The 14485-nt window shown below is 47.4% G+C and overlaps 1 protein-coding gene across 1 annotated transcript; it reads right to left on the bottom strand.

The window, feature by feature from the left end:
* Positions 1-13525: 13525 nt before the first annotated feature.
* LOC140213039 (uncharacterized) lies at positions 13526-13948 on the bottom strand. Its single transcript, XM_072284187.1, has one exon. It carries the CDS (start codon positions 13946-13948, stop codon positions 13526-13528), a length of 423 nt encoding a protein of 140 aa, XP_072140288.1.
* Positions 13949-14485: the final 537 nt, after the last annotated feature.

The raw sequence follows: 14485 nt of genomic DNA, 5'->3' as shown, positions 1-14485 counted from the left end.
AGCATCCATTGCTACTTCCAAGTCGACATCGTTTCACCGAGCTGGTATTTGCGGACGCCCATCGTCGAGTCATGCATGGAGGAGTAACGACAATGATACACAACGTAAGCGAACGAATCTGGGTCCCAAGAGCACGACAAGCGGCAAAGAAAGCAATCAATCGATGCTTGCTATGCGTCCGTTTTCGTACGAAACCCACTGTGACGCCGTACCCGCTGCTTCCAGTCTGCCTGGTCGTTAGGACAAAACCTTTCAACCCTCCTTGCCTTGATTTTGCCGGACCATTGTATGTGCAGTCATACAAGAGCTCCGACAGGAAAATGTGCATCGTACTTTTCACATGTGCAGTAACAAGAGCATTGCATTTGGAACTGGTGTCGGATATGTCTTCACCTGCGTTAATGTTGGCATTCCGGCGTTTCATAGCAAGAAGGGGACTCCCAAGTACCATTCACTCCGAAAATGACAACTTTTAATAGAACGTCACGGTTATTATAAAAAATGGGGAAAATACTACGACGACTTCGAGGCTTACATTGCGAAGCGAAAAATTCAGTGGAAGTTCATAGTCGAAGCAGCCCCATTGGGGAGGCTAGTGGGAACGGTTGGTCGGAACCGTAAAAATGGCACTCCGCATAGCTTTAGGTCGAAGTTGTCTGTGCGCTGAAGAACTTTCAACTACTATTACTGAGGTTGAAGCGATGCTCAATTCACGGCCTCTAACATATTCTTATAATCAGGCAGTCCAGCCTGTAGCACTCACGCCAGCGCTTTTCCTAGTGGGCCAGCAACTTACGACGCTACCAGTAGGAAATACATTGTCTGACCTAGTTACCCGCCACGATCGCAACGACTATCAGCGACGCTTTCAACATCGACAAAAAAGGATGAATGACTTCTGGAAGCGACCGAAACATGAATATTTGCTGCGACTACCATTGGCTCATCGCTCCTCCACGCATCATTCAAGAAATGTAAAGTTCGGCGACATCGTAATAGTCGCCATTCCTGACACGCCCAAATTATTCTGGCCACTAGCCCGGGTTCAACAGGTGTACCCAGGCGCCGATGGATTTGTGCGCGCCTGTTTATTCCGATTACAGGGAGGCAAAGACTTCAAGAGGACAGTGCAGAAGCTACATCGTCTAGAACTAGATGTCACCACATTTGAGGCCCCAGACGATGTCGGAGATTAGCAGACGACGAAGAAAAAGAAGGTATCGTGAGCTGTTGCTTCTACGCCTGGCGCCAAGAAGTGCGCGCACCTTTACCATCATCATGATACCTTTTGTGTTCGTCTCTCGCCATTAAAAGGTTTCTTGGGTGACTCGCGGCTGCGTTTTTTTCTGGTGACGCGACATGTAAGTGGCCTGCATTCCGCAACAGCCCAACCTTAGAGATGCAAAAAGGATATTTCGCATCGTTAAATCGGCGTTATGGAGACACGTTCACATCTGGTACGAATGGCTATGAGTGGTTTGTGGCCTACTCAATACAGGAGACGTCCGGCTGGTGTCCTTTAGGAATTTCAAGGAACGAGCTGCCCAGACAGCGAAGTTCCCGTGGCACTGCCTTGTTCTTCGCCTGCCTAGAGATGCGGATTTTGCATCTTCGAGATGCGGATTTTGCATCTTTCCAAGACCCTCAAGAAAGGAGCAAAGTTTTGCCTTCATCCGAGTTTACATGTGCACAAGGTTCCTTTTTCGCCCAAAAAGCTGAGAACGACGATAAGGAAAGGTGCCTGTTGGACGGTGTTTCTAGCCTACCGAACACAGGCGTCCCCATTTAAGTACTAAACATAAAATGAGCACCATTGTGGAATCCTGTAGGGAAAATCACTACGTGTTTTACAAGCGGATAAACACGACGGATTTTGGGTGATGTCAACAGCTACGTTTAGCAAAACAGTTGCTGGGGCTTTAAAGGGGCACCAAAGGTTACCAGAAAGTCAAGTTAAATTGATAAAGCAATGCTCTAGAACGTCTAAGGCATCAATATTATCGCGAACAGAGCTTTAGTAACCGAGAAATTGAGGTAAATGCATGACACGATTTGAGACCCCCCAGCGACATTCCGGTACTAGCCCGATGACGAAAGCACTCCTCATCATAATTTATGTCACTAGTACTCAACTACTCGTACTAAAAAGATCATTAGATTAATTATAAGACGGAAGAAAATGCTACTTGCCTACTTCTATTTGATTCTAAGAAAAAATAACATTTTGACGTTACCCCTGAGTAGTATGGGTGATCGAAAGGTTTCGTTTTCGCTCGACTCTGCACGCTCGACTTTGCGCCGTCCGCGCGTTGGAGTTTCAGTTGTTTCTTTATCGCGTCGTGCTGCGGTGGTGCTGCTGGCTCGCGAAACTTGCATTTGGAACAAGCAGCGAGAATGCCACGTCCATAAGATGCCATGGGATGCGCGAACGGTCCGTGGAACTTGGCCAAGGGAAGTTGCAGCGGCGAATCCTACGTTACTTATCATCATCATCATCAGCCTGGTTACGCTCACTGCAGGGCAAAGGACTCTCCCATAGTTCTCCAACAACCCCGGTCATGTACTAATTGGGGCCATGTCGTCCCTGCAAACTTCTTAATCTCATCCGCCCACCTAACTTTCTGCCGCCCCCTGCTACGCTTCCCTTCCCTTGGAACCCAGTCGGTAAACCTTAATGACCATCGGTTATCTTCCCTCCTCATTACATGTCCTGCCCATGCCCATTTCTTTTTCTTGATTTCAACTAAGATGTCATTAACTCGCGTTTGTTGCCTCACCCAATCTGCTCTTTTCTTATCCCTTAACGTTACACCTATCATTCTTCTTTCCATAGCTCGTTGCGTCATCCTCAATTTGAGTAGAACCCTTTTCGCAGGCCTCCAGGTTTCTGCCCCGTAGGTGAGTAGTGGTAAGACACAGCTATTATACACTTTTCTCTTGAGGGATAATGGCAACCTGCTGTTCATGATCTGAGAATGCCTGCCAAACGCACCCCAGCCCATTCTTATTCTTCTGATTATTTGCGTCTCATGATCCGGATCCGCCGTCACTACCTGCCCTAAGTAGATGTATTCCCTTACCACTTCCAGTGCCTTGCTACTTATTGTAAATTGCTGTTCCAAGACTGTTAAACATTACTTTAGTTTTCTGCAGATTAATTTTTAGACCCATTCTTCTGCTTTGCCTCTCCAGGTCAGTGAGCATGCATTGCAATTGGTCCCCGGAGTTACTAAGCAAGGCAATATCATCAGCGAATCGCAAGTTATTAAGGTATTCTCCCTTAACTTTTATCCCCAATTCTTCCCATTCGAGGTCTCTGAATACCTCCTGTAAACACGCTGTGAATAGCATTGGAGAGATCGCATCTCCCTGCCTGACGCCTTTCTTTATTGGGATTTTGTTGCTTTCTTTATGGATTCTACGGTGGCTGTAGAGCCGCTATAGATATCTTTCAGTAGTTTCAGTTACTTATCACTGTGTGCCAACGAGTGAACCTCTCCGTTCGGAATGATTAAGTGCCGTACCTCTGCCACAGCGCGCTGGCAAAGAGCCGAAAAATCACATACTGTGCTCGCTGCACTTTCGTCCAGAGGATTACGAGTTCAACGCCGACTTACTGAAGTCGCGTGGAGTGCCTTTAAAAGCATGCCGCCGGCGTAGTAGTACGCAACGACGCCGGCAGCGCGAGCCCTCAGCAGCAGGTCGCGTTCATCAGTGCTTAAATCGCTGAACTCGAGCACAGCATCTCGAGCCATTGTGTCGCTGTCAGGGTCGCCCATTGCAACGAGCGTCGAAGTTGGCGTCATAAACAAAGAACGAGCTTATCGTCGCGCGCTTTCCTTTCCGCTAGCCACCATAGTTCCTCTTTTACATTGATGTCGGCTCTGTCTTGGCTCTGTTTCTGGCCGCGCGTTTGCATTATGGGTGCCAGCTGGAGAACAAGAGTTTTGTTTGCGAGTTTTTGTTCTCGAATTTACCCACGATGACTGGGAGGGATGTCCACTCAAGCTTGACCAGTTTTTCTAGCCCTGTCGCCAATTGACTGTCATTGCAGGCCGCCTTTTCTGCACTGAGAGGTATACTGTGAATACATTTGACCCAATGTCAATGCATGCTCTGATTTGGAGCTGCCATCGTGGGCGGCCACGATGGGAAGCGACTCGCCGATAGCGCGCAAGACACAGTGGACATCTTCCTCCTCGAGTTCATAGCTTGCAACTTGTCCGCTCTTTCGCCTTTCTTTTGAAGAAAGACAAAATTTTTGCTTTTGGCCTGACGTGTTGTGTTCCAGTTTGGTTTGGGGCAGCCCTTTTATACGTGGCTAAACGCTCAAGGAATGAATCATTAGCGCTTTCGAGGACTGTTTATCTCTATTGAACAGTTAGATGTGAACGGTTTGTACGTATTGGAGCGGTTGAAATTAAGTGACACAGCTGTCTGGTTCGTCGGCATGCATTTCTGATCGGTAGATGACTGAACTTGTAGATTCCGCCGACTGTCGAGGTTTACGGCGCGGTCAGTGAGCCTTAGCATGACTATGCAACTATGGGATGCCGCAGGCGTAGCCCATTTGTTTTCTTGGACACCGCTGAGGTTGACAAATATGCCTTCTTCCATGCTGACTTAGTAAGAGGCTTTCTCGAGCTTAGCGTCCTGCATGTACGCGTATTCTACGATCGTTTCACTTGAGTAGAGCTTCCGCTTGTTTCTGTAGACCGAGGATCCTTGTAGAGACATCTTGCCTAATAAGTTCCGTAATAGCATGCTTCGATGTCTCTAAATCTTGAACGCACATCTCGTAGGAGGTATCGGCCGCGTGTTGCTCCGCGAACACGCGCGACCACTTTCAACATCAAGTGCCATTGTGGCCAGCATGCGAGGAATGCCACGCGTTCAATCTTTGCATGCCAACGTTTCACACTTTCTCGTGAGTTTCCTTCGAAAGTATTTGTGGTTGTGGTCGTATCGCCTGACGAGTGTAAGTGGAGCAGTTGAAAGTTCAGTTGCAATGCTTGGAAGAGTTCACCTTCACTTTGCGCAAAGGCGCCAAGAAAGTCGTTCAAAGCGACGGGGTGCATAGCATTGACTGCATAGTTTACGTAACCGTGATCCGTGTTTGAAACAGTGAACGGGGGGACTTTACCGAGGTCTGTTCCCCACTCCTGCCATTGATCTTGGTCGTTATTGATGCTGAGGTTCAAGGCGAAGAACCACCCACGGCAATAAAGAACCTAGTGATATATTGGAAGCACTTATCGAAATCCGTACTGGCCAAACTTCATTATTAAACGATATGAAGTCGATCAAGCAAAAGTTGTCCCAGAGCGACAAATCTTTTGATGAGATAAAAAAACGACTAACTAAGATCGAAGAAGACTGCTCAGCACTTATCGCGGTAAAAAAAGAGGTCGACGAGCTCAGGACGCTCGCCGAACAGAGCGCAAATAAGATTGCGTCTATTCAGGCTAAACTTAATGACTCGGAAGATAGAGCGCGAAGGTCAAATCTAGTATTTTTTGGTTTAAAAGACACTGAAAGTGAAACATGGGCTGCGTCCGAAGCCCTAGTGATTCAACACTGCAGTACACAACTAAACACCACCGTCGAACATTTGGACATAGAAAGAGCACACAGATTAGGTCGCTTTAGCAGTAACAGAAATAGGCCTATAATTGTCAAATTCGCGCATTTTAAAGTAAAAGAACGTGTGTTGTCATGCGCTAAAAAACTAAAAGGAACTGAATATCGGATCTCGGAAGACTACTCTTCTAACACGCTAACTGCTAGAAGACACCTAGTTCAGTTTGCCAAAGCACAAAAGAGACCCTTCAAACTACGCCACGACAAATTACTAATGGGAAATACAACTTACACATACGACCATAGTTCCGAAAAGGTAGTCGCTCGACCACCGGGTTCCTAGCATCCGACTGTCGCAACAACCATCCCAATAACCATCCCTATAACTCCCTTTCATTTCTTTACACCAATATTCGCAGTATTCTTCCCAAACTTGATGCCCTCCAAAGCCTGCTCAGTACAACGACATCGAACATAGTCCTTCTTACTGAAACTTGGCTTAATCCGTCCATTAATAATTCAGAAATTCTTTCACATTTTCCAAATTTTTCTATATTTCGACGCGACAGATCTCACAAAAGGGGCGGAGGCATACTGATATGCGCACACGAAAGTCTTCAGTGTGCTGAAATAACAGTGACAACGCCCTTAGAAACTGTCTTTGTGATAAGCAACGCTTCCCGCCCAGCCGTTATTATCGGTACGTGCTATCGTCCACCCGACGCAAACAGCTCTTTCGTAGCTGACTTCCATGAGGTGCTTCACTCCGTAACCGTGCTTTATCCCAAATCACCCATCATGCTGTTCGGCGATTTCAACTTCCCTGCCATCAATTGGTCCAATATAGCTGAAACAACGTCAAAAAACAATGTCGAAAGTGATTTTCTTAATACGTGTCTTACGTTTGGCCTAACACAAATCGTCAGTAACCCCACGCGGCACAATGATAAGTCTTCTAACATATTAGACCTTATCTTCACTTCTCACCCTGATAATGTTTCACCACTGACGCACTTACCTGGCCTTAGCGGTCATTCAGTGCTACATGCCTCGTTCCAAAGTGACATCCCTGCCTTCACTAAAACTAGAAAATTGCCAAGGTTGACGACTGGGCGTGTTGGTATAGCATATTAGAGGTTGGATTGCGCAACATTTTTACGAGACACACAGAAGAGACACACACCAAGCGCTCTGTGGTGTGTGTCTCTTCTGTGTGTCTCGTAAAAATGTTGCGCAATCCAACCTCTAAACAACTAGAAAAACTATTACGCTTTACGACAAAGGTAACTATACTGATATGAATATTAAACTAGCGGAATTTGCCAGCTTGTTCTTTACCGGTTTCTTAGAACGTTCTGTTGAAGTTAACTGGCTTCTTTTCAAAAATAAAATGCATGAGCTGATAAAAACTTACATACCTACTTTCACTGTAACTGAAAAGCACTCATCACCCTGGTTAAATACGACACTAAAGCGTCTCAACAATAAAAAGAAAAGGCTTTACCGCGCTGCCAGACATTCCAACTCTGAGTGCGCATGGCAGAAATACTTCACCGCTGAAAAAACGTACCTATCCCTTGCTAGTCAAGCAAAACGCTCCTTTTCTTCGACTACCCTACCAAACATCCTGCGAAATAACTCCAAAAAAATCTGGAATATTATAAATCCAAAGCGTTCGCAACCACTTGCTCTGTGTGACGAGAAAAATAGGCCTATTCCTGATCACGAAATCGCCGAAGCGCTTAATCATGCATTCTCTTCCGTGTTTACGAATGAGCCTAAAGGTGAACTTCCTGAATTCCCATTTTTCAGTTACCATACAATGCCCGCAATCACCTTCAGTTCTGATGGAATCAGGAAATGCATTGATTCCTTAAAGCTGTCGTCTTCACCTGGCATAGATGGTATTAATTCTAAAGTCTTAAAAAATACTAAATATGTTACAAGCGAAATGTTATGTCACATTTTCCAGCAATCTTTATCATCAGGAGTGGTGCCGGATGACTGGAAAGTGGGTAAGGTTATCCCAGTCCCAAAGAAAGGTCCTTCATCATCATGTAGTAGCTACCGCCCAATTTCTCTAACTAGCGTTTGTTCTAAATTAATGGAACATGTGCTTTACTCCCACATTGCTACATTCCTAACATATGTCAGTTTCTTCCACCCTAACCAGTATGGTTTCCGTAAAGGTTTATCTTGTGATAGCCAATTAGCACTCTTTACAAATAACATAAGCTCTAACCTTGATCAAAATATCCCAGTTGATGCCCTCTTTTTAGATTTTGAAAAGGCCTTTGACAAAGTTCCGCATCAACGACTTCTCCTAAAACTTTCTCGCTTGCACCTTAATCCCCTTGTCTTGAACTGGATCCGAAATTTCTTAACTAACAGACAACAGTTTGTGTATGCTAACAACCACTCCTCCTCTAAGAGCCCTGTTCTCTCCGGTGTACCCCAAGGCACAGTTCTTGGGCCCCTCCTATTCCTTATATATATTAATGATTTACCGGCTAATCTTTCATCTAACATTCGCCTTTTTGCTGACGCTTGTGTCATTTATCGCCCAATCCTAGCTGATACCGACAACCAGGCATTGCAAGATGACCTAGACAAAGTTACCTTTTGGCGCAGCATGTGGCTAATGTCACTGAACACTAAAAAGACTTTACTACTATCTTTTCATCGACGGAAGCTTCACCATACTCCTAAGTACGTTCTTTGCAACTCGGAAATATCATCAGTGGAGTCATGCAAGTACCTTGGCCTTACTCTCTCAAATAATCTTTCTTGGTCCTCTCATATTACGAACATCAACAACGAAGCCAATCGCACACTTGGTTACTTCCGCCGCAACTTGCGCTTCGTACCACCATCCTTAAAGATACTAACTTATCTAACTTTTGTCAGACCTAAGCTAGAATACGCATGCTCTGTTTGGGACCCACACCAAATCACCCTTTCTAACATTCTAGAAGCAGTTCAGAATCGTGCAGCTCGCTTTATTTATTCTGATTATTCTTACCACACTAGTGTCTCTCAGCTAAAATTAAAAGCAGGAATTTCCAATCTAGATATAAGGCGTCATGTCTTCAGACTGTGTCTTTATCACAAATTTTATCATTCTTCACCTAGTGCTTCAGCCATCATTCCAGCACACCGTCAGTCTTGCCGATTATGTCATGAAAAATCTGTGTATCCTCCGCCTGCCCGGACCACTGCGCACCTACATTCTTTCTTTGTGAAGACTGCCCGGGACTGGAATGACCTTCCCGCCGACGCCGTGCACCACTCCAATCCACATCATTTCAAGGCTGCCATTGAGTCCATATTCCACTGAAGTGGCCACCCATCCCTCATGTAATACCCCACGTTGGGGCCTTTGAGGTAATAATAAATAAATAAATAAATAAAAGTGTTTGTAGCTAGGACTTGGTCTTTTTTCTTTCTCTGTGCACATTATTGTTCGTATTAGATGCCGCGTGCGATTTCAACTCCCCATGTTAGATATCCATTAGTTCCTTATTGAGAGAGCCTACGAAGATGCTAGATGCTTTAGGATTTCTGAAAAATATGTTTTATTGTGCACCTTTTGCTTGCGAATTAGCTAGCTTGGTGACACCAGACGTGATGCCGCCATAGACATATTTACTGGCAAGGCGCGGGTGGGGACGTGCCCCTCCCCCACCCACTGTCAAAAGTGGAGGGGCAAAGTATGCCATTTGCCCCTCCCCAGCCCCTCCACTTTTGAAAGCGGGCACTCTCGGCTGCACGCTGGAGAATTCAAGAAAGTTTAGGCCAAAGTTTTATTCTTAATGTATTGCTAACGTAACTAATGTTTTCCTTTATTACGTATCCCCTGCTTAGGCAACGAAGATTTTGTTTCGTGCTTCGACGTGCTGTAGCGTATGATGCGCGGGATGCCTAATACGCTCAGTTCCGGCCACAACAAATTTCAACTTGGGCTTCTTACATCATGCCCAATTCTTTCTGACCATCTAGTCATATTTCACCAGACAAAATCAGTTTGCTATATTGAGTCTAAAGTGTCAAAGGGCCTACTCAGCGAAAAAGCCGGCGTCTATCTTCTGGTCAAGTGAAATTTCCATTGGCTGCGACGCCACGTCACGAACGTGACTTGGCGGAGGAGAGCGAAGAAATACGAATAATAATATATACTTGTGAGAGTCAACGCGCCTCCATTTTTTTCAGTACTATGGTATGCTGCACAGCGCGTGTAAATTGAAAGTGAGAAACGTTGTCAAAAAAAGAGGTATCAATATTCCTCAAATGACTAGGGTAATATTCGGCTTTGATTAGCCGGCGATTTAAATATCTCCTTAAGAAAAATGGTTCGTTGCACTCGAGGCAACATTGAAAATATGTTCTACGCTACTAGATGGAAAAGCGGCTGCGCTCCTGAAGCTACCGTAGTGACTTAACAACGAGGCTTGACTACGAGAAGCATTGCAGTTAGGCGAGTGCAGCCTCGTAACACAGGCTCGCAGCGAGATATCCTACCATACAGTGAGTGTTTTCCTTGAATATTTAACCGGAGCGCGGCTACTGCAGTATACATGCTATCATAGATGCCATATATTTTGCTAATTATTCGTGTGACATGGACAATGTGAAAACAAAATAAGCAAATGGATCGTCACTGGAATGCACAGCCATACTATGAGCTTTCGGCACTTTCCAAATACCCATAAAGAACATGCGCAAACCGTTAAACTGTTGTCATTCAAGCCAATTTCCTACTGCCTAAATCGAAAAGCCTGCAGCACGCCGTATGTCTCATAAACATCATTAATAGGACCCAAGAGTACGTGCTGCTGTTCATTGTGCGATTTAAAGCTTCATATAGCGCAATTAGAAAAATACGTGAACTAACTTTGGAGACACCGTCGTTTGCCGACCTCATTCCGTTTAAAATAAGGAGCTGATCCATTGGTGCTTTCGCCAGAAAGGCAGCGTCCCGGCGGGCTGTAAAAGCGGCATGAAAAAAAACGCCTGCAATTGTAATTCATACCTGCATTGATCTTATGTGTGCACTACCAACCAAGTAGACTGCGGTAAGAAGGCGATATATTACCTTAAAGGGGCCCTCAACCACCCCTCGATCATGGCGATAAAACACATTCCGAGGATGTGAACATTTCAGCCAAATTTCGCGGTCGCTCGTGTCGCGTGGAGCTCACAACCGCAGCGCGAAGTCACCGTTTTTCACAAGAGCTTCCTTCTCAAACGGAGTCCTTCTCCCCACCCATTTCGAAGATGCCGCCGACTTGGGTTTGCCGTCATATAAAATTTTCTCATAGACGGCCGCTGTTGGCCGATACAGGACATCATTCAACAGAGGTGTTTGAATCAGTGCGCTTCTCACGGCGTACCGCACAAGCGACGCAGTTTAACAATTAGGCTGAAATAGGCGAAGATCTGCGCTTCAAAGTTCAGTTAGAATGACGCGCAATGCCGGAGTAAGTCGGCTGTCATCAGGTCAGGCGCAGCCCCGCCCACGCACGTAAGCACAAAACATTGGTGACACTGCTCACCCGCGTCGTAGCCATCGATTTTCTCTCATTTCGATTTCTATTGAACATTCAGCGAGCCTACAAACACCCGAAACATAAGGCAAAGCCACACCTACGCCTGTTGCAACCGCCACGAGCAATGGCGGTTGTCATCTGAGAGCAACGCCCGCGAGCGCGCGCTCACACCCTGCCGCTCTTCATGTGCTGTGCATTTAGCTATTGATAGCGCTTCAAAATGTGCAATTTGAATGTGCATACTATCCGTCTAGGACAAGGACAATGTGGGTTCGGACGACGTAGCACGACTAAAATAAAGCCCTGCTGTCCAGCCGTGCCGTGCACTACAGTTTTACGTAGCCGCGTCTGCAGCGTAGCGTAAATACCACGGCCTCGGGGAGGGGGGGGGGGAGCAGGTGCCGTGACGCTCCCTCTCCACATTACGCCGTAGGCGGGACGCCGCCACCGGTGTTGCCCCACTCCTTCGCTACCTCACACTCGCTCTTTTTCGGAAAAGTATTTCGGTAATGTATTCCTGGGAGCTGTCATACTCATACCAAAGCTTTTATGAGGCTTCAATGAAAGGTGGTTAAGGGCACACTCTGATTGGAGCATTAAAAACTCATTCGTGTGAACATTCGATAGGAACGGCTGTTTTTTGAGCGCCCACCGCGTGCAGGCCCACGGAGACATCATGCCTCTTCTTCAGTGCCCTAGAAGTGTAGTTCTACTTAAAGTATGAACTTGACTTGTTACTTCGAGTGACGTCAGAGGACAAACAGCCGGAGAGGGAAGGTTTAAATGCTGGCGTTATTCTCACTGGTGGTAGGTACGAGGCATTTAAAAGCGTTCAGTTTTGAACCTCATCAAATGAAGAATGATTACGACACGTTGGCACAAAAATTGGATGTGTTTTTGAAGTAGATATCCACGAAGTTCCATACAGCAAAACATGTCGAGAAACTAAATGAAGGCGCGCAACATTTTGAAGCACCGGCGCTGCAACTCACAAGCAATCATATGAATCACAATACCACATATAGTCCTCTGGTTTACGACATCATGACTCTGCTTGCTGATGGGTCTTAATCCGGGCATACCATAGCGCTGGATTGCTTGCCGTTTTGGAACAGCTGCAAATGAGCAGGCTGATGCGGATGCAAAAAAGGCACATACTGACGGGATCGGATCGGATCGGAAAACATTTATTGGGCTCTAGAAAAGAGATCTTCGCGGCTTCAGACGGCCTCTTCCATCTTCTGATGGATGCTTCTGTCTGCAATCACAGGGTTGGTGCCCTAGTCCAAGGCTCCACTGAGTATGGCCAACCCGCGAGCTCGCTCTACTAGGCGCTTTTGGCCGTTCAAGCTTACGCTGGAAAGCATACTCTCCCACTGTATATTGAGTCCCCAACTATCCATACTGACGGGAAGACTATTGTCGCGAGCCGAAGGGTTGCTATAGAGCGCCAGGACCAAGAGGACCAGCGTAGCAGGCTCTTAGAAAGGAACGGCGCGTGCCGTGCTTGAGCTGCGAGCACGCGTCGGCAACGGCTTGTTATCCGCCCTGAAACCATATTGACCTTCGGGAGAGCAGGAAATCGTGGATGAGCTCTAGGTCCTGCGAAGAAGGCCAGTCAGTGGGTGCAGAAGGTCTTCGGTGTGCGGAATAAAACGTCGGGAGAAATTCACTATGCCCAGGTGCTTACGCAGTTGGCGTAGGGTAGTGGTTTCTGGGAAGTCTTCCACGGCCTGCACGTTGCAGGGCAACGGACGAATTTCCAGCGCAGAGATGTGGGGACCCAAACACCCAAAGATGAATTTCTGGCAGTTGACAACCAGGCGAAATTGTTGAAGGCGTTGAAAGTGTTTCTGGAGGTGACTCTCTTGATCTTGTGGTTGGGACCCGTGACGAGGCTGTCGTGGATGTACGCAAATACAGCCGGGAGCCCGCGGTTTACCTTGGCAATGAATCTTGGGAACATTTGAGGTGTGTTGCATAGCCCAAAGGGCATGCCACATACTCAAACAGGCCAAAGGGTGTAGTAATGGCCATCTTCGGGAAGTCGGCAGGCTAGATGGGGATTAAATGATAGGCCTTGATGAGGTCCACTTTACTAGAGATTTTGCATCTTTCCAAATGGCCTGTGAAATCGCGAATGTGTGGAAAGGGATACCTATCGTCAACCGTGTGAGCGTTGAGCGCCCTGTAGTCGCCGCACGGACGCTAGTCAACCGGTTCTTTCTTGGGAAACAGATTGAGTGGGGAGGCCCAACTGCTGGACGGAGGGCGAATAATACCAAACTGGAGCATGTGCTCGAATTCCCTTTGAGCACTAGCCAGACCCTCACCGAAGAGGCGGCGCGGAGGAGCTGCGACGGGGGGACCAGGTGTAAAAATGTGGTGTTTTGCTGATTTCAATTGCAGGGCCTCGTCACCTCAGGAAAGTTTGCGAGGATGCGAGCGTACGGGCATAGAGTAATCAGCGTGCGTACGCCAGTGGGAGCGACAGCCGACAGAACTCCACTGATGGAGAGTTGCGCCTTGCTGTCAATGAGGCGACCGTGGCGCATGGTGACGTGGAGGTCGAAATGGGTCAGGAAGTCAGAGCCGAGGAAAGGCTGATTGACGTCGGCTACTATGAAGACCCACGGGAACGTACGCCGCAGGCCAAGGTCGAGAGTGAGGGACCGTAGGCCATACGTGGCGATGGCGACTGAGTTTGCCACGCGGAGCGTAGGGTCGTGTGACTTAGAAGTGCGGTCGGGCTCGGAGGAAGGTAGTACATTGACCTCGGCACCAATGTCTACAAGGAAGTGTAGTCCGGAAATGCGATTCATGACGATGAATAGGCGGCCAGGTTGTAAGACGTGGTCACATGCCGCCGTCAGAGATCTCGCAGCGCATTTCCCAACCAATGGTATGGAGAGCTGCACTGGCGGGCGCAGTGCTGGAAAGGGCTATACCACAAGCAAATAGGCAAGCTTCGAGGACTGCGTGAGCGGGGACTGCTCGGGGAAGCTGGACTGCGGCTGGAACGCGAGGAGGAGCCGCGCTGGTCATGAGAGGACGTCCAAAGGGCGACGATCAAGACACCGAGCTGGTCTATCCGGGACTCTAAGCGGGCCATGATAGATGACTCTGGTGTTGAAGAGAGAGTGGCGACAGTAGGCGCAGTCGCGTTATGGACTCGATCAGCGAGCTTGGCGAAGCCGTGGAGGGTCAAGTCTCCTGCAGTGGTCAAGGTAATGCGGATGGACTGCGGCAAGCGCTCCAGAGAGAGCACCTTGAACAGCGCACTCTTCGCGTCGACTTCGTTTGAGCCCAGGAGCCTTCGCATGCTGTTGACCACCTTTGAAGGGCGGCGATCTCGGAGC

The sequence above is a fragment of the Dermacentor andersoni genome, chromosome 1 (genome assembly GCF_023375885.2).
Source record: "Dermacentor andersoni chromosome 1, qqDerAnde1_hic_scaffold, whole genome shotgun sequence".
Classification (NCBI taxonomy): Eukaryota; Metazoa; Arthropoda; class Arachnida; order Ixodida; family Ixodidae; genus Dermacentor; species Dermacentor andersoni.
The sequence above is the reverse complement of the archived record's forward strand: the minus strand, read 5'-3'. Positions and strand labels throughout refer to the sequence as shown.